Source organism: Struthio camelus, chromosome 9 (assembly GCF_040807025.1).
Source record: "Struthio camelus isolate bStrCam1 chromosome 9, bStrCam1.hap1, whole genome shotgun sequence".
NCBI classification, from domain to species: Eukaryota; Metazoa; Chordata; class Aves; order Struthioniformes; family Struthionidae; genus Struthio; species Struthio camelus.
Window position 1 is genome coordinate 6,197,782 of NC_090950.1, and position 20,524 is coordinate 6,218,305.

The 20,524-nt window shown below is 48.3% G+C and overlaps 1 protein-coding gene across 7 annotated transcripts in view; it reads left to right on the forward strand.

Annotated features, from left to right (window-relative positions):
* Window positions 1-734: 734 nt before the first annotated feature.
* Window positions 735-20,524, forward strand: part of DGKD (diacylglycerol kinase delta) — a 66,735-nt gene continuing 46,945 nt past the window's right edge. For 3 of the 7 annotated variants that reach the window (XR_011142794.1, XM_068954162.1, XM_068954160.1), the window contains exons 1-3: window positions 735-924; window positions 18,825-18,935; window positions 19,643-19,723. Coding sequence is in view for 6 of the 7 variants with exons in the window: in XM_068954162.1 (XP_068810263.1) it covers window positions 748-924; window positions 18,825-18,935; window positions 19,643-19,723 (369 nt within the window). In the remaining variant the exon portion in view is untranslated. Of the gene's footprint in view, window positions 925-5,771; window positions 5,793-10,764; window positions 10,867-10,985; window positions 11,110-15,501; window positions 15,695-18,824; window positions 18,936-19,642; window positions 19,724-20,524 lie in introns of those variants that run through there. The other 4 variants (XM_068954163.1, XM_068954161.1, XM_009669710.2 and 1 more) reach the window with 4 other exon arrangements.

A 20,524-nucleotide genomic window follows, 5' to 3' on the forward strand; every position in this document is an offset into this window, starting at 1 on the left:
TCGCCTCGAGGTCTGAGCTGAAAAGCTTTACTCTGGCCCCTAGTAAAGACGGCTGTGGTGCTTGCACCAAGCAGGAGGGGCGAACGATGCTCTGGTGAGACGGCTTATTTCAGTTTGCACCGAAACTTGCCTACGTTCCTGTGAACCTTTACTATCGTTCCAAGGGCTGCGTTGCTTTCCTGAGGGCAAAAGCCATCAACGCAGACGGGGGAGCAATCCCGCAGGACCCTGACTGAAAAGGGTGCAAGAGCTCAGCCGGCGAGGGCCGAGGGCGTCCCTCGGGCCGTGGCCACGAGCGATGGGGCTGCCGCCACCCCGGTTGCGACCCGATGCGTTTGCGCTTCGGAAACGACGCGCTCCCGCAAACGCCGGTGCTCCTGCGAAGCCCAACGGTTACGGTTTCTCCGGTGAGCGGCGCGGGTGAGGAAACGGCCGAGCGGGACAGGCGGGCCCCAGGGCTGCAGGTGCCACCTGGGGGCTGCTGGGCCGGTCACAGCGGAGGAGCCGCGGCCCCTCCCCCGCCCTCCCCCCGCTGTTCCCTGAGGGGCGGCAGCGCCCCAACGGCCGCCCGCGCCCCCGCCCCCAACGGCTCGCCCCCAACGGCCGCCCGCGCCTCAGCGGCTCGCGCGGCGGGGCGGGGCGGGGCGCGGCCGCCGCCAGGGGGCGCCGCGGCTGCGGCGGCGGCGGCGGCGGGCGGGCGGCGGCAGGGGGCGCCGCGCAGCCCCGCTCGGCTCCGCTCGGTGCAGCATGGCGGCGGCGGGCGCCGCGCAGCCCCAGCCCCAGGCCGGGGCGGTCGCCGCCGCCGCCGCCGCTGCCGCCAGCGCCGCGGCGGACGAGTCGTCGGACAGCGAGCCGGAGCAGGAGCCGGGCTCCCCGCAGAAACTCATCCGCAAAGTCTCCACGTCCGGGCAGATCCGCCAGAAGGTGAGCGCGGTGGGCAGGGCCTCGGGCTCCGGCGGCGCTGCGGGCGGCTCTGCCGCTGCTTCTCCCTCCGCGCCGCCGCCTCCCCCTCCCCTCCCCTCCCCTCCTCTCCCCTCCCGGCGCGGCCTGCGCCGCCGCCGAGCCCCTCGCGCCCCCCTCAGCCGCGGCGAGCGCCTGCCGGCCGCCCCCCAGCCGCCCCTCAGGGACCTGCCGGCGACCCCCCCCCCCAGCCGCCCCCCAGCCGCCCCTCAGGGACCTGCCGGCGACCCCCCCCCCAGCCGCCCCCCAACCGCCCCTCAGGGACCTGCCGGCGACCCCCCCCCCCAGCCGCCCCCCAGCCGCCCCTCAGGGACCTGCCGGCGACCCCCCCCCCCAGCCGCCCCCCAAGCGCCCCTCAGGGACCTGCCGGCGACCCCCCCCCCCAGCCGCCCCCCAAGCGCCCCTCAGGGACCTGCCGGTGACCCCCCCCCCAACCGCCCCCCAACCGCCCCTCAGGGACCTGCCGGCGAACCCCCTCCCCAACCGCCCCCCAACCGCCCCTCAGGGACCTGCCGGCGACCCCCCCCCCAACCGCCCCCCAACCGCCCCTCAGGGACCTGCCGGCGAACCCCCTCCCCAACCGCCCCTCAGGGACCTGCCGGCGACCCCCCCCCCAGCCGCCCCCCAGCCGCCCCTCAGGGACCTGCCAGCGACCCCCCCCAGCCGCCCCCCAACCACCCCTCAGGGACCTGCCGGCGACCCCCCCCCAGCCGCCCCCCAACCACCCCTCAGGGACCTGCCGGCGACCCCCCCCCAGCCACCCCCCAACCGCCCCTCAGGGACCTGCCGGCGACCCCCCCCCCCCAGCCGCCCCCCAACCGCCCCTCAGGGACCTGCTGGCGAACCCCCTCCCCAACCGTCCCTGAGGGACCTGCCGGCGACCCCCCCCCAACCGCCCCTCAGGGACCTGCCGGCGACCCCCCCCCAGCCGCCCCCCAACCGCCCCTCAGGGACCTGCCGGCGACCCCCCTCAGCCGCCCCCCAACCACCCCTCAGGGACCTGCCGGCGACCCCCCTCAGCCGCCCCCCAACCGCCCCTCAGGGACCTGCCGGCGACCCCCCCCAGCCGCCCCCCAACTGCCCCTCAGGGACCTGCCGGCGACCCCCCCCAGCCGCCCCCTAACCGCCCCTCAGGGACCTGCCGGCGACCCCCCCCCCAACCGCCCCTCAGGGACCTGCCGGCGACCCCCCCCCCAGCCGCCCCCCAACCACCCTTCAGGGACCTGCCAGCGACCCCCCCCAGCCGCCCCCTAACCGCCCCTCAGGGACCTGCCGGCGACCCCCCCCAGCCGCCCCCCAACCGCCCCTCAGGGACCTGCCGGCGACCCCCCCCCAACCGCCCCCCAACCACCCTTCAGGGACCTGCCGGCGACCCCCCCCCCCAGCCACCCCCCAACCGCCCCTCAGGGACCTGCTGGCGACCCTCCCCCCTTAAACCGTCCCCTAAACCGCCCCTGAGGGACGTGCGGGCGACCCTTCCCCCCTTCTTCCCCCAAACGGCTCCTCAGGGACCTGCTGGCAATTCCCCCCTCCATCCGTCCCTGAGGGACCTGCCGGCGACCCCCCCCCCCAAACTGTCCCTCAGGGACCTGCCGGCGACCCCCCCCCAAACAGCCCTGAGAGACTTGCCGGCGCGCCCCCCACAACCGTCCCTGAGGGTCCTGCCGGCGACCCTCCCCCCTTCTCCCCCCCCCAAACTGCCCCAAGAGACCTGCCTGTGACCCTCTCCCCCCACCCCCCAAACTGCCCCTCAGGGACCTGCCGGCAAACTTCTCCCAACCACCCGTGAGGGACCTGCCGGCGACCCTCCCGCCTTCCACCCTCAACCACCCCTCAGGGACCTGCCAGTGACCTTCCCCGTCCACACTGCCCCTCAGGGACCTGCTGGCCACCCACCCCTCCACACACAACCGCCCCTCAGGGACCTCCTGGCGGCTCCCCCCAAAACGTTCTCTAGGGACTTGCTAGTGACTCCCTAAACTGTTTCTTAGGGACCTACTTGTAATCTCCCCCCAAACTGCCTCTCCCAGATGTACCAGCGACTCCCCCAACAGCCCCGCAGGGACCTGCCGGCAACCCTTCCCCCAAACTGCTCTCCAGGGATCTGCTAACAACACCTTCCCGAAAACACCCTTCGGAGGCCCGCACCCTTCAGTGCCCCGGGTGCCCCTCAGGAACGTGCTAACGATCACCTTCCACCCCCCACTCTCTAAAATGCTCTTCAGGGACCTGCAGATCCCCCCACCTAGACATGCTCCGCAGGGGCTGCCAGCGACCCCTCTAACTGCTCGTAGAGGTTTCTGACAGGCCCTTGACATTGAGTCTCCACCACCTGGCAGGTTTCCTCCCTAAAGTGCCTTTTTGTGGCCCTGTAGGAACCTCCCCAAAACACTTTCTCCAATAACCCAGCTTAGACCCTCTTCACCCTGGTGTCCTGGTTCACACCTTCCAGGGAGCTCTCTCTTCCTAACTGCTCAGTGTGCCCAAGCTCAACAGGATGCTGCCTTACCTCTTTCCTTCTTTTCTTTCCCTGTAAAAATTTCTTACAGTTAAGCAAGTTAGATTAGAGCTCCTGTCCCCTATAACGATCCTCCATTATCTTATATTTGATATCCCCACCAGCACATCCCATCCCTCTCCACCTCCTGAAGCTGCATCTGCCTTTTATTCCCCCCACATCAGAATCGCCAGGGGCCCCCTCGTCACCTCTCCATGCCATCCCCGAGGGCCCCTGCAGGGCCTCATCTCCCTGTCATATTGTGTCCTCCTCCATTATCACTTTCCTAAACCCCTTTCCTGTGGCTCTTTTAGACGTTCTACAAATCATTTGTCTCACGTTCACAGCTCCTGTGCTCTGAAAGGCGCAGCCTTTGCTGTTATCCCCTAGAGTCCTTGCATGCCTCCCTCTACATCTTCCCATCTCTTTAATGGTTGCATCCCCATTTTCTTCATTTCATCCTTTACTGTTTTTCCTTCTTGTAGCCACACAGTGATGTTTAGCCTCCTCTCTTGTCTAGCGCTGGTCTCATGGCAGGTTTGTCTTTGTTCCCAGCTCCCGTTTCTGCCCTGATTCACCTTCCTGGTTGGATAACAGGCCTTTCCACCCTGATTCCCTTTGCCCCACCAGTCTTTACCCCTTTTTGGCTTGTTCTGGAAGGATTATGTCATTGCTGGGGGCAGTGATAGCATTCTGCTCCCTAGGAGGAACTGTGGTTGTAGTTCTGTACTGTTACCGTAAGAGAAGATGTAAAGATTTCCCTTAGCCTGAGGCTGGGAACCACCCATAGGGAGTTGCCCTCTTCTGTACTATTTTTACTATAGCTGCCTGATTTTTCTTTGTAGCAGTTAAAAGTCCTGTGTAACTGTTGGGTGGTTATGTGACATGTTTCTGCTTAGAAATAACAGGCTAGCTATTCTTCTGCCATCACCTTAGTGTTGTCTCTGAGGCATAGGCAGACACAGTCGCTGTGGATGCAGGCGGCTTGATCAGTGCTGATACTTCTAGCTCAGTAATGCTTATCTTGTATTCACAGCGAAGGAGAGCAAATGTCTCTTGGCATGATGCAGTGTCCTAAGCATTATTCATAGTGATGTTCCTTCTGCTGGCTAGCCTGCCTGCCTTTTAGATGCGCACATATCATCGTTCTGCTGTTTGTGATCATCTTGTTACATTGGTCCCAGTACTGAAAGCCCCCCCATAACAAAGTACAGTCATGTGTGAGAACTGTTTACTCACTTCATTACACATGGCGGAGTTACTTCCTCCATCTGTTACATGTTGCTGACCCTGTAATTTACTTCTTGAATTAAGACGCTGAGGGTCTGCGCTGTGCGGGTGAGATGATTCTTTTGGCTACAACAGGAAGCAGTGAAGCCCTCCAAGTGGGTTAATGCTCAGTGTATCAAGCACGTTTCAGCCATGCTGTAGCACCAGATGACCTAATCTAGTCAGTTCATCTGCTGTAAAAAAAGAAGTCTTTTGAGGTCTTCCTGCACACGAGTGCTGAATATCAGAAATGCTTCTTGCAGGAGACTGGATGAACCTTGTGGTTTCTTAATACTGTTTGTGGCAGGGGTCCCATGTGAGTAGGGAGGAAGGATGCCGTGGTCTACTTTAATATCTACGTATTGTTGTCAGTGATGAGAGCAAGGACAAAGACTTTTTCAGTGCTAGAACGGGAACTCTTGCTTACAGCAGGATGTTGGGATGCTAAGGTAAAAGGTGTATTGGATTTTACTTTTGTTTGAGTGCAGCTGAACACATCCCCACATCTCTACTTAATCATTTGCTATGTTTTACATCATTTCCTGCGTCAGCATGGCTGGAAAAAGCTTAAACCAGCCATTTGTACTACGCAAACATAAACATGTTAAGAACAAGGATTATAAACAGATATTGTCCACAACTATTAAGCCTCCTGTGTGTTAATCTGCAGAAGACCTTCAGCTAAGCAGTGTCAAATTTTCCAAGTAAACCCAGGTATTATGGTATCAAGGACTGATTTGTTCTGTTACTGTTGATTTCTTTCTATTTCATCATCTCCTCTTCTGCACGCTGCTGCATGTATGCTTTTTCTTGCCCTTAAGGCAGGGGGCAAGACAACATTGTGGGTAACCATAGTTGTGATGAGGCTTTGAGAAGGTTGCTTCCTCTGTAAAGGCAGACCTAATTTTAAATTTAGGTATTGAATGACAGAGAGCAGACTACCCGAAGCTGTTGGACAGGTCTGTCAGAGTGACAGTAAGAGATGCAGGGAGGCTTTTACTTCGCCCTGAGGACGTAAATCTCTTCTAACCACATCTTTTGCTGCAGTTAGCTTGAGACCATGCCTGTAAGTACAGTTAAATCGCTGTAGGAGCTAACTGTCATCACAACGGGAGTACAACATCTGCTATAACCATGCAGTTCCTCCGAATTTACTTGTTTGTCGTGGTCAGTCTCAAACACTTTGAAGATCTGTTTTGCTTCCTCTGGTCCTGCCATCTGCTTTCCCAAGAAAAACTGTGAAATTAAACTTCTTGCTTACAAGACCATAAAACATCAGCTAACTTGTTTCTGAGCCCACAGGTTGCCCAGCGGTGTTTGACTGCAATGTGTTGGTAATACTGAGGGGCAGATAGAATTGTTTGGGATTATAGGTATAGTGACTTCAACATGCAATGTCTGCAGGCAAATCGTAGTTGACATCTGTTTAACTGGAAAATTCATCCCTCGTGAAGATACGTGTAGGAAGGAGGGGAAGCTCAGTTTTTGAAAAGTAAAGTACTGTGTTTAATGTACTCGTTTGTTTTTAGCTAGAAAAGGGTTTTGAGGAATAATAAGGTAGGAAAGAGAAGTATTTTTAGTAGTCTTTTAGTGATTCTTATTCTAGGGAAGAACAAAATTCTTGTATGACAGGGTAAAGCTGTTACTGTAACTGCTGTTGTTGGAGTCTGGAGCTGGGAAAAAGTAAAAACTGCATACAGTGCTTGATCAGCTATTTTGAGACCTGTCAGACTCGTACCAGCAGCAAGCTTCTTAGAAAACTGCTTTTAGCCCCTTTCCTGGTCTTGGGCTGGTAGTGGTGTAGCAAGAGAAACCGTTGGTCAACTAACCTAAACTATTCTTGAACAGGTGGGGTAAAAGGGAGTTAGGAGAGAAGAAATAAAATAGAGAGGGATGAAGGATGTGTGTGAGGAGATGGGGCATCAGGAGCCCCACTCCTACCTTCTGAGCAGTGCTTGGGACTCGGCTGGAATCACCTGAAGTGGTAATATCATCTTAATCGTGAGCTGGCTTGGATGAAGACGCAATAACATCAGAAGTGGTCCTGGGAGACAAGGGTGTGGAATGCAAGAGCCCTGCTCCTCATATGGGCCTTGATAGTAAAGCTCACTTCTTTCTATGCACTTGTGCTTTCGTTGTAAGCGTCGCCTTATGAACTTCAGAAACCAGGAGAATGAATGGAATAGGCAGTCCTCTCATTTCATTCATCAAATAGGTCTAATTTCCAGCGTGCCAGTTTTGGCGTGTTGAGATCTCATTTTGTTTACCAGACAAGATTTCAGCGGTGTCCTTGGGTGACATCGAGAGAACTTTTTGTTTGGACTAATTCAGTCTCGAACTTCTGTTTACTTTTATGAGCAATTTTTTTGTAATGTTTTGGTTTTTATAACCATTTGTCATTACCTTGAACTGTTTTAAGACAAGCTTGCAGCTTGTATTCTGACAGTTGCAAACAGAACGAGCAGCTCTCCAAACTTTAAAGGAACTAGCTGGGATATTGGAAGCTGTCTAGTTCTAGTAGCAGAGTGATGTCAGGTTAATTTATACTATGAAAAGCAGGATACATTAACTGGTACTAAGCTTTCGAGTTTTCAGTTTCCACGCTGTGTAGCAGTCTGTGGTGTAGCTGGGCTTCTGCACTAGGGAAGACGGTGATTCTCTTTCTCCTTAGTAGCTTTGAGGTCTAGTAGGCAGCCTGAGGAGCCCAAGCAAGAAAAAAGCAAGTACTGCCTGTTTTTCATTCACTTCTTAGCAAAAAAAAGTTGTTTGAATGAGTCTTCTAACACTAGAAACCCTGCGGCAGTCCTACTACCCATTCATCTGAAACAGTGGTTGGTATTGGGGACTTTGAAAGAGGGAAATACGCTGTTTGAGGCTCTAAAAGTAACAGAAGAAATGCAAACCTGTTGCTTCTGTGGTGTTGTCCCGGGGTGGGGGGGGGAGGGGGGGGGATGTTTCTCCTCACCTTTGTGCGAGTTTCCTGAGCAGGCTAAACTGATTGCTCAAACATATGGTAGGCAGCATGAGTGACTGCAGAAAGCTCATTTTATTTCTTCTTTTATGCCTAATAAATAGAAGTGTTCTTTTTATAGATAGAAGTGTTATTTTCATTTCTGGAGGGCAAATCTTTCAAGGCTCTCGGATGAGGTTAGAGTGAGGAAACCAAGCAATTTATGGGTTTGATACAAATACTGAAGTAAGTATTATGATAAGAAGCAACGCATTTCAGTAAAGAAATGGTGTAGAAGGAATGTGCAACAAACGAGGGGGGAATTTTCAGGAATTTATGACTTATTTCACGTTCTGTCTGTGGTTTCCTCCACCAAAACATATTCAAACATCCATCTGTTTTTGTTGCGCTATTATCTAACAGAACATTTAAAAGAGGACACTTCAGGAGCAACGTGTTGTAAATTGTCCAGGTAGAAACTAGGAACTCTTCACTGAAAACAGAGGTAATGGTTCAGTTTGGATTCAGTCTCAAGAACTGCTCTTTTGCAACATCTTGAACACAGATTTAAGGCCATCAGCTGTCTTGGATTAACACGACAATCGGGCTAGTTCTTTCTCTGAGCACGGAGGAAAAGATGGAGTTTTAGTCTGTGTTAATTTGCCCTGAGAATGTTTCTGTCGCTTAACTCAAGTCTACATTACATTTTACATACTCTTTAAGACTCATCTGTTCTGACAAAAATTGGGAAGCCTCCCAATGCTGTATTACCATTGCTGAACTGTGAGTTTGCCTCGCTGCTGGAGATTTTTGGATGCTATGTGAAAGCAACAGCTGTTACTTCCTTTTAAAAAAAAACAAAACAAAACAGAAAACCACACACACTTGTAGCTTTTCTCATTCCTTCTAACTATAGTTCAGGTTCCAGGAACTAAAGAGCTAACATTAAACCTTTGCATGTTTTGAGAACATGGATTTACTTAGACCACATTGCCAAAAAGTACATTGTCGGGCTAGTAATTGTTCCCTCAAATAAAAATAGATATAAGATGAGTATTAAAGTGTGCTTAAGTGTACGTTACTACTCTCCTCTCTCTCTCTCTCTCTCTCTTTCCCTCTCTCTCTCTAATAAAACTAACTCAGATATTTAGAGTGCTTCTACCTGCTCAGAACCCTGTAGTTACAAAAAAAGTCATTAATATTTTACTTTGGAATAGTTCTGGATTATAAATGAAAACTATAAAATATCTATTTGCAGATCACTGTTTTAGAAAATCTAGCATACCATTTAAGGTACTGCATTAATTTACCTTCTTTAGTTACAAACCCACTATTGTTGTTTCTAAAATGGCAGACATACCTACGTATTTAAGAGAAAGCAGAAATGAGATCAGGAGACTTTTTTTGTATTCCCAGTTTCCCTGAACGCTTGAGAGGTACACTAGATAGTGTCATAGTAGCATCACAAATTTCAGAGCAAAATGCTGTTCAAGTGAAAAACATCTTCCTTGTGGAATATATTTTCTAAAGGTTTCTGATTCACAGGCTATTATTTAAAGGAATTTCACTTAGCATTTCCACTGAAACTATTTGTTCCATGCTTTTCCCCCTCTAAGTGGTTACTGCTTCTTATTTTGCTGAGAATTTATGTAAAAGTGTCTTAAGAAAGAACATGCTTCTGGCTGGTTCTGCAGCGTGCAGGCCAGTTATCCAGCCTGTGGCCTGTCCTACGGACAGCTCGGCTTCAGGCTGACAAATGTGTCAGGCAACAGTAGTGCTCCACTTCAGCTGCCATCTTTCTTGGTCCCCTCCTACATGCTTTATATCACTCCTGAAAGCAATGAGCTTATTGTGCTGCACCTCCACAGAAGTCCGTTGTTTCCTCAGAGTACGGGGCTTAGTGTCTGTGCAGTTCCTGGGCTAAAAGGCGGACCGAAGCCTGTTGTCCTCCTTTCATCCAGAAAGGACGTAGGTGACTCGCCTGGCCAGAACACTAGAACTGCTGAATTAGATGATTGATTAATTCACTATTACTCCAGAGGAGTTTTAGAGGAAATCTTATTGCCTCGCAATCTCATTGCTCAATTGGAAAGTTTTACATCTGATAACCTCTTTTGATGTTGCAGTTTGCCTTCCTAAAAAGAGAAAGGCTTTCTTGATTGCATAAGAGTGCAGGTAGAATTTAGGTACTCTTCATGAAAACAGAGGTAGTTGTTTAGTTTGCATTCAAATACATTATGTCAATCAGTACCTTATATCAATCACAATATATTTGTAAGTTTTAATACTTACTCTTGTAATATTCTAGTAGGGAGAGGTGATACATCTCAGTGTCCCGTACAAGGAATTGAGGTATGTAGCTATTGTATCAAATGCACAAAATCACACAGTGTATCCCCACCGGAGCTGGGAACTGAGACAGGTGTTTCAAGCTCCAGGGTGAGGTCTTGATGCCTAGGACAGCCGTCTTTACTGTTTCTTGAAAGACAGAAGCGTGGCTGACGCCACAGGAAGAGCGTGTTGCCTGCTTTTCAAACTGGTCTGTACTGAGGAAGGTCAGAGTGCTCTTTTAGAGTGTGTAGCTCTGTTGCTGAGATTTTATTAAGAATCAGTATTCTGGGAACCCGAGCCAGGCCCTCTGTTCTGGTTTGCTGGTTCTGTAGCTGAAAGTTAACAAAATGGTGTTCCCAAGGCTGTGCTAATCTCCCTTGTTGTTGCTGGTGCTGATCGAGATGTCTTGACACGGTCAAAGGTATTTGCAGGACATTAAAACAGGGATCATGGAAAAACAAACTTAAAAACTTTGGCGTTTCCTTTAAGAACCATGTTAGATGTATGAGGAAAAAGAAACTTAAAAGCATAGCTTGTCTAATACATAAATAAGGAAAATCTGATAACAGCAATTGTTACAGATGAGATAAAAATAAATAAATCTTAAGGTACCTTAGGTATTAATCAAATGACTGAAGGCCAAAAGCTGCTTTCTGCTCTCAATAGCGTAATCCCGTTGGAATACCAGTTGAAGTAAAAGGATCAGGATTTGGCCCTACATCTACCAGCTGCTACCAAATAAGGCTCCCTGCAGAATTCAGTAGCAGAGTTGATGGGAATCCAGACACAGTGGGAGGAAGCTGTGTTCTTCTCTGAACCGCCTCGACACGAGGGCAGAGATTCAGTTCGCCTCCTCGAGGTATAACTTTCACTTTCCTGTGTCCCGAAGTTTCCATACCAGGACTTTCTTGCTGGCTTTCCCATCCTGCTTGGCCAAGATCTGCCTGACATTTAGCAGTATGGGAAGGATGGGGTGGGATGAGATCCTCAGCTGCATTCTGGATGTGCCTTCTCTTGTTACGCTCCCTGCTCTTGCAATAGCACTGATTGCTCCTTCCCAGCCTGATACTGTTATTTCAGATGGCCCTGAAATGTCGCTATGGTAAGTGCCTGGCTCGTTTGAGCTGCCGGTGGAGTGGGTGGGTGGGCTTGGATGGACAACGGTAATAATTTGGCTCTCTTTGAGTGAGGGAGAGTGTTGTTTAAGTTCTGGTGATATAGGCTGTAGCATTACAGGGTTCCATGTTCAGTGCTGTGATTCAAAATAAGGTTATGTTGCTGGCTTTCAGCGGCAGAGGCAGTGTGAGTCCAAGTTAATACCAGAGATTTTTGTAGTGCTGCTGTGCATTTGTGTATTTGACAGGCATATCTCAGAGCTGAAAGTTTCACAGGAGATAACGTGTTTTGAAATTTTTTGTGTGAGAAAATGCAGTTTGTTAATCTAATGCCCTAAGGAAGGGACGTAGTTTCTTTTGTAATTTAAGACGGTAGAAAAAATAACAGCCGATTTCTCATGTTTGTCCACGTATAACATTTATGTTTAATTAGTACCCTGTAAAATCTTTATTCCATTCCAGAGTCTTCAGGTAATTTTTAAACTGCTGCTTTTTGGCTTTGACTAGCTTTCTGGATGGATCTGAGTCCTTATCTTTTGGTTTTGTTGTAGTTTGTTAGGATGAGGTGAGCTTCATGCTTGATCGCCTGCTTTGATGAATGTGTTTGGGAAGGATTCCTGGAGCCTATGGAAAGCATACTGAGGGCTTAAGCAGTTACCGTGCCAGGAGTTGTCCAGCTAGTAACTCATCCTGAATCAGACTGTCCCGGGGTGTTTTTTATCCTCTCTTTTATGTAGCTGACCGGTGTATTTGTGTCTTTTTAAGTACTTTGCTTGGAGCTCTCTGACTGAGCTCGTTTTACCAGGAGGCTGCATGATGTTATGCTGGTATGTCATATTTCCTTTCCCGTATACCTTTTTTGCGTGCTTTCGGAGTTGTTTTTCTGTATTCATTTGATCATTTTAGGTCTATGAGTGCTCATCCCTTTTAAAACGGAATCATTCACAATAGTAGCACCTGAATGTTGTATTGAAAAGACGCTGTTTCAGAGACCAATTCTTCGTTTACTTGCTGCAACGTTAAATAATGTTTCAGCCTTTTGGTTATCCGTGGCAAGGCAGATGCTAACTCAAGGCTGATTTCGGGATTGTATTTGATAGAAACTGCTGTTTTTCACCACTGATCCAGGGCATAAGTTTGCGTTTCCTGTTTCAGTGACATCTCAGCTAGGCTGTCTCCAGATTGCTGCATGCCCTGCTGAATTCTCCCCGTCTGCATACTTGTCGAGCGGCTGTGCTGAGAAATGCCCAGCTGGCTGGCAGAGCCCTCCTCTAGTCTCTCAACTGGGTACACAGAGTGCAAATAATGAAGCAAGGCTGGAGATTATAAGAGCGGGAGGACAGGGAAGATGACTGTTGGGGAGATTTTGCAGACCTTCCCATATAGTTGTCTAGAGGTCTGTGCTGTAACCTGACATGCATACTTCCCAGTTGATAAAACACTGATTAATAGCATTTTGTTTTAATAACCTATGTACACTAAAAGCCTATACAATACCCCTTTCATCAGTGGAGAGCTTGGCTTCTGTTACTGGACCACTGACTCACACAGCCTTAGCTTCTGCTTTGACATTTGATTCTTGTGGCTGACCTCTGATTTTCTTCTCTTTTTTTTCTCCCTCTCTCTGGAGTGCCTTTGTAGTTACGAGTCCACGTAACGTCTTGTCCTGTCCGTACCAATGAAAGAAGTCTTAATGCATTTTTTCCCTTTAGCAAGTCAAGTGTATTTAATGTAGAGTTCCCAGCCAGGACTAACAGACTATTAAATCCCATACACACTCGTATACATCTGCGTAGCTCTCCCTGTGTCCCATTCTTAGAATTGCTTTACTGATCCAGATTTCCCCCCTCCAAGCTTCCTGGAGTTAATTTCCAGGGTGTGACCACTGTCTGGTGGAAGGATGTTGCTTTCGGATTAGCTTGTTAACCCCTAGCCTTTTGACCTTTCATGTCTTATTCTACATGGTTAGTTAGATTTATTCCCTTAGTTTCTTTGTTGGATTTACTGTATTTCATTTGATTTGTAAATAATTATTAATTCTGTATTTATGACCACAAAGAGGTTTTATAGAACCAGTTACTGAAGCAGTTTTACCCACCCGCCACAAGGTACAGCACTCCTAATTTGTACCTGCCCTAGCTCAGCTGGACTGTCTCGCCGTGTTTAAAGCGACTGCAGAACTGCTCCCGTCTTTTTGCAACAGCTCACCTGGGGTCAGGGACTAGATGAGGCTGCTTGGTCCCTGGGGATCATCTGCCTGTACCCTTACAGAAATGCCTTAGCTGACATAACTAACAGTAGCTTATCAGTTCTACATACATGTTTTCTTTTTGCCCTTTTCTTTGCGTTTGGTTCTTTCTTTACTTACTTATTTGTTGTTTGGCATCAATACCCTACTTAAAGTTTTATAGTACATGAAAATAAAAACAATCTGTGCCCTGAAGTTTTTGCATTCTAAAGACACATGGAATACAGAGAAATCCAGATGTTGAGGACTTTGGGATCTGGGGCTTCTTTAGTTGCTGTTTAGATAGTTTTGAATGATTCTTCTTTTACCTTTTGTACATTTATTTTTCTATAAAACTTTGGAAAGAAGTACCACTGGAGCAAAATTCTTATATCAGATATGCCAAACTGAATAACTGCCCCTAAGAATATGTCATGATCACAGCTGTAAAACTGGCTTCATTGTTCTTCTTTCTATAGCGAACAGGATTTGGAACCTCTCTGTGCCAAAGGACACTTGCCAGCCTGACAGCTGGGTGCAGTCGATAGTTGCCTTCGGTCTGGCTAGTAGGATCTTGTTTTCCAGATTAGGAACTTAAGTTATAAGAAGGACTCTACTTCCAAACGGGGCCAGTGGCTTGTGAATGGATGGAAAAGGTTGGACCACTCCTGTGCTGCAGATAGTGAATATTACTACGTGCAAAAGAAAAAGGGAGCAGTTGAAATGTGATGGGATCGTTCTTATCTTTTCACTAGAATCGTTCATGTTATCAGTTAAAAAAAAAAAAAAAAAAAAAAGCAATTCGTCTATGTAGCCTCGTCTGTCATCTCCTGATATGGCTTACTGGATACAGAGACGTCTCAAATGTGTAACGCTATTAGAAGTACTGCTATGTCTTGCTCTTGCTAGTCTTATGTTTGACTTCTTGTTCTTACGTGGTGGGACTGTGTGAAGGGGAAGCGCTGAAGCACTAGGCGCTCTCAGTCTGAAGTCCTTGCTGCAAGTCCTCTGAGTTGCTTGAAACCATTCCCATTGAGGTCAGTGGCGAAACTCTTTCTTCTGTCACTTTGTGATTAGGCCTAGACCTCGCGTCCGTTTTGACACGAGAAAACTGAGAACGTATTATTTCTGCTCCTAAGCGGCCCGTTTTAAATGGGGTTGAGCGTGTGTGGGGAAGGGAGGATTGTGTATTGCTAGCTGTGAAATGAATTTTTTTCTGCAGGAAGTCTCTTCTCTTCAGGGCCAAAGATAAACGCTAGAAATTTCTCAGACCCTGCCTTTCAGCTGTCTAGTCGTGCTCTTTGCAGTGAGGTATACGGCTGCCTGCTTTGAGCGTTGTTGCTTTGAATTACCAGTTTGTTAATAACCTTTTTATGCTGTCTTGTAATATGATAAAAGAGGGTCACTGTTGAAACAAGCAGCGAACGTTGTAGGCTAAGTGCAAGAAGATGTTTTATTTTTCAAAGTGCTGTCAGCCTATGGAATGGCGTGGTGTGGCACGTCAAGCTGGAGAGAAAATAGTGTGGCTCATTCTATCATAAGCAGTAATATTTATATTTATCCTTGATAGGCTGCACCTAATCAAACCTCACGGTATGTCAAATGTCATGGGAGAACGATTAGCTCTTCCTGTAGGAGCCACGATACAACACCAAAAAGCAGCTTCAATTTTTTTTCTATATGGGAGGGGTGGTTTCACTTTTGTCTTGAAGAACTGCATGGCTAGTAAGCTGCTCAGAGAAGGTCTTTAATTAACAGTGCTGCAGAGGCTGGGGAGAAGAAACAGCTATCCAGCTCCCCCCTTTTATTTCGTTCGGTGTCGCTTTGCTGTCAGATCGAGGGCCTTTCCCCAGTTAATTTTCTTCAGCTGCGTTCCCCTGCAAGTAGCAAGTCCTTTGGCTGTAAAATTAAAATAGAGGACGAGAAAGGCGGCAGCCGCGTCTGAATCATTTTATAAAAGTCATCTTGATCTTATCTTCAGTGCTTTCCGCCCAAACTCACCAAACTCTACTGAGCTGTGAGTCTATAAATAGAACGGCAGCTCTCGTGCAGAGATGGGCAGCTCAGAACCAGAGGCTTGTTTTCTCTGAACAGTGCATGCATGCGAGAGCGCGAGAGCTCGCTTCTTACTGGCCTTTCATGTCTGAGTTATGTAGCTGTGAGGTTTTCTATAGATAGAGACTGGCAAGTGACATAAACTGCTACTTAGGGAGGGGCAAGGTGACCTCTGGGATTGTTGCCTTTTGGTTTAAAAAAAAGAGAGAGAGGAGGAGAAAACAAACAAACACAAAAAAAAGGGGGTGCTGTTTAAAAGAGGAATGGAGGCACGCACGCCTTGTGCGAAGGTGAGTGACCCCTGCCGAGGCGAGGCGAAGGGAGCAGCCCGGTGCGCGGCGCCGGGAGCAGAGCGTGGGCAGCAGGACAGAGCGTGGCAGGCGGGAGCTGTGGGAACGGAGGGAAAGCGGAGGCAGTGTTTTGCTGCGAGTTACTGTGCCGGTGGGCTGGGCAAGAGCTCGAGCAGCCAGAGTGCCGCTGGCGGAGCGCGGGGAGTGTGGGGCTCGGGCTGACCCCAGCTGAAGTATTTCTTTGAATAAGCATAGCAACAGAGCTCTGCAATATCCTCCTGAAGTGCTTTCGTGCAAGTTGCTATTTTTTGATCAGGCTCCTGGCTGACTTGCTATCTCTGGGCTTTGCGTCCTGGGAGCCTTCCCCAGCATTTTCAATTCCTTGGTTCAGGGCACAGTTCAGGGCTTTGCAGAATTCAATAGCAAGTTTCTCTCTCTCGTTTTTTAATTATATGTGTTTTCGTCCAAGGAATGCAAAGAGATCCCTCCATGTTTCTGTCTTCATCTGGAAAATCTCTTGCTACTTTCCCACTTCCTTTCCTGCAGCCTTCAGGCTACAGTGAACTGTAGAAATGTGTCGTTTCTTTAGCAGAGCAATTCATATGCTGCTGCTTTACCTGTGTCTTAGCTACTCAGGTGCTGGAGCTTAACGGGACTTCATCCGATAGGCTATACATACGCTCATAGGGCTCCACCGAGCTCGGCAGCGCTGTTTGTTCCATTCGGCAGTTGGGAACTGGAGACCCAGAGAGTGAAAATGACTCTTGGGGAGCTCGTGAAAAGTCTGTGGCAGAGCAGGAGACTGAATGCACGTTTCCCAGGCCCAGCCTTTAAGCCTGGCCTAGCCTTGGGGTTGGTTCAGCGGGGGATACTGTTGGGTCAGTCTGTATACTTCAACTTCTCTTACTCGGAAGCTTCAGGTTAAGATCGTGGCAGATCCTTGCAGGGTAGTATAGAGCACCAGCCCTAAGTTACCTTGAAATCTTGTTTTCGAGCATCTCTACAGCATGTTTAACTTCTGGATGCTGAAGTCACTCCCAGATGCCATATGGCTTCTAAGAGTATATTCTTGAAACCATGTTCCTGCTGTGTCTTGCGGAAAACGGATTCCAAAACGCCTTTCAGTTACCTCTCCAGAGGCGTGGGGAACTAACGTGGGAGGCGGTCGTTTTTGTTAGGAACTTAGCCTTCACTCATGCGTTTTCTTAATCCCTTTTCATTCTTTTGAAAACGCTGTGAAATTTTGAAATTCCTGGTAGAACCAGACATACTAAGTTGGTGTTTGCCTGAGAATCGAGGGGTGGCTTTGTGAAACAGAAAGAGCGCTGTGAAACAGCAAGATTTGGGGTTCGCTAGCCTTGGAGAGGGCCAGGTGTCCCAGGCCCCAAGGTAAACTATGTTTACTTTGGAGGGGGTAAGGGAGCTCCCACTCTTTTCTCTCTTCCAGCCCAGTAGAGGAAGCTATATAATGGCTCCAAAGGCCGCCTGCTTTTCTCTTTCAAGTCTCAAGTTATGTGGGACCCCGCTTTCTTCCGACTGATCTGTGAGCGCAAGCGTCACCGAGGTGGTCCAGGCCCTGTTACCTCTCGTCAGTTTGAGGATGGCTCAGTCGAGCAAGAGAGAGGCATGTACTGTCAGACGGATGTTTCTTCTTATAGTCAGCACTTTCTTTCCAAGCGCTTTCTGAGGAAACTTTGAGCTTGGCAAGGACCAGTGCGCGTGGAAAGTATTAAAATCTGCAGCTGTTTCAAAAAGGAAAGACCCACATTAGAAATATATATAGCATTTTAAAAGGGAGTTTAGTGCCCTGGAAAGGATTTCTAAAACAATCTAAACCCTTTGGATCAGTAAGAGCATTTATTTTGTGCTCCGCAGTAGCCTGGCAGGGTACGTGTAATGCTGGGTTTGTGGATTAATTGATACTCATCAGTTGACCCGACTCTGTTATGAACCTGAGCTATGCTGAGACCTCTGGTATGTTAAAGCTCTGTCACTTTCCTGGCATCAAGATACCGAATAACCTGTTTTACAAGATTATCGGACCATTTTTCCCCTGTGTTTTAACTATGTGTTTATGGCATGGGGCTCCTTCAGAGAGAAGTGGGTTCCTGGGGACTGTTTCTTGGGGGAAAAGTGATTTTTCTTGAAATACCAGGGTGTCACTTAATGCCATTTGCTATTCTTAGGCAATATGTTCAATCAGTAATTTGGGGCTGAACCCTTAGCTCTGAATTCTCTGTCCTTTGTCTTTCTGAGCTGCAGTTTCTGAGGTTATTTGATGTAGCTGTTGCTGTTCAGTATCTGTCCTCAGCAAAGGTATTAACCCAATGTATTTGATGAAACAGGATGAAACGCATGTGGATTAAATATATACCCCTATGTATGCAGAGTATGTGAGTGAGCATATGGGAGTGCAGATGCTGGTGTGTCAATCTAGTTCTAAAGCAGTAAAAAAAAAAAAAAAAGAAAGAAAGAATTAAAAAAAGCAAAAAGGCAGTGTGCGTAGACAGTTTTGGCATTCCAGCCCTGGGAAATGGCAGCCAGCCAGAGAGTACTGAGGCAGGGCCAAGACTATCTGAAGAATACCAAATGCTGAAGTTGCATACAGTTCCTTCTTTGCTCTAGTTTTGCTCTTCACCCTGTGTGCCTGCTGCTCGCCAGTTTTGGGCCAGGTACATGCTGCTAATTTCACAAAGCAGAACTGGAGACAGGGCTGATATACTGTGGTATGTATGTGCTTGTAATCAAATGCTAATTAAATGAAAGGCAGGGATTACCTGCGACTGAAATCTGACCTCAGTGAGTTTAACTGTTATGCTTCCTGCATCGGTGTTAAGCTTTGAGAAGCTCATTCAAACAGTCGTAAGTTATTTATCTTTTTTGCGTATCACGATAGCAGTGGAGTTGAGGATAAAACCCCACCCCAGCGTGGCTTATGTGTTGCGGTAGTTTAATCTTGATAAGTTTGCCTGCTTCTTTGAATGAATTTGTTAAGTATTTCCAGCAGAGGGCACTAAGATTATTGTTCTCAGACGCCAGTCTTTTTTGATACAGGTGTACAGTGGGAAAGAATGAGAGTTGCCTGAAAACAAAATTCATACTTCACCCTTCTCGCCTCCTTGTTTTGTAGACTATCATAAAAGAAGGGATGCTGATGAAGCAGACCAGCTCCTTCCAGCGCTGGAAGAGACGCTATTTTAAGCTGCGCGGACGAACGCTCTACTATGCAAAAACTGCAAAGGTGAGGTCTTGACAATGCATGAGCCCAGGGGAAGAAAGTCAGTGTTGGGTTGTTAGAGGCAGGTGGGTCTCTGTGAGAAGGCAGCGCTCAGTCCAGAGAAGAGCAAACGCTCTGGGAGCTTCTATCTCCAGGTTTTATCACTACTAGAGATTCCCTGAGTTTTGTCTCGCACTTTGAAATCCTCGTTCTTTGAATAAAGTGTCATGTGGACCTGTGATACTAATTGTTCCGTTCTTTTTTTTTTTTTCTTCCCCCTCCTCAATTTGTTTTGGTATGGAGTGGGCCCTGAATCAATAGAAACTGAAATAGGAGAAAACATGAACGAAAAGAGGTCGTGGTGGGGGCAAGGAAGGCAAAAATTATGAGTCAGAGCTGCCCTACATCTAGGCTAGTGCCTTGATATCACCGGATATCAATCCGACTACTCCTTTCACAAGAACCAAGCCTACACAATTATTTTAAAAACAGTCCCCTAGTAAATGTAAAGTCGTTGTGTTCAGCAACTGAAGACAGAGGCAAATATGAGTACCAGTGTCTGGAACTAGCCTTCTGAATCCTTCATGTTGTTAGTGCTGAGCCTTTCCTTCAGATCGCAGAAGGCTCTGCTGGAGCGTGCTACGCAGACATACCAACACGTCCATTTGGATCTGCTGCTTATACAGTGGCTTCACCAGTTCACTAGAGTTTTGAATTTTTTTTTTTTCCAGTCCATTATTTTCGATGAGGTGGATCTGACAGATGCCAGCGTGGCAGAATCCAGCACTAAGAATGTCAACAACAGCTTCACGGTAAGATATTTTGCATTGTTTCCCATCCTTCTTGCATCTTTCCCATACATCCCTTCTCCTTAGCGCAATTTAAAAACATCTAAGCAATCTTCGTTGCCTCTTGAGAAAATTAAGTTCAATGTGTTTATTTTAAAAGACGGTTACAGTTCTGATTGCGTATGCAGAGACAGCAACAGGAACTAGTAGCAAATCATGCCTGCTTTGATTTCTGGCAGGAAAAAATCAAATCAAAGAATTCTCCTGTTTTCTCCTGCTGTGGGCTTGCTAGGGTCTTTGGAAGGGCCAGCCAAGATGAAGCTTCCAGTTTTAATCTACAAATATGAGGAGTGCAGCATTATAAATGAACTTCTAAAAGTCAGCAAAATCTTAAACATATGTTTCCCTACAGCAGTCATAACTGATCTCCATGCACATGGGAAATACGTTGGGTTACTGTATATGGTGCTAAAGCTTTGCCTTCAGGGATGTTCTTACCTATAAGCTAGTAGGGTTCGATATAATCCATTTACGTAGTGGTACAGAAAAATTTGTTCTGCTGAGGAAATCAGGGGTGATATTTATGATTATGCTGGAGGTCTGGCTAAAGGAATTTAGTGTTCCCTTCAGACCTTAAAATATGTAAACTTCTTTCTCTGATTTTACTTATATGTGGATGTGTCTGTATTGTATATGCACGCTAGTCTATATAGATATAGTGGTAAAGCAAAAGCAGTAAGTGAAAGGATTTGCACAGAGGTAACTGTCGAATTGGATTCTCGTATTTGTTAGTTATGGAAAATGTATTAAATATTTGCACTCTGG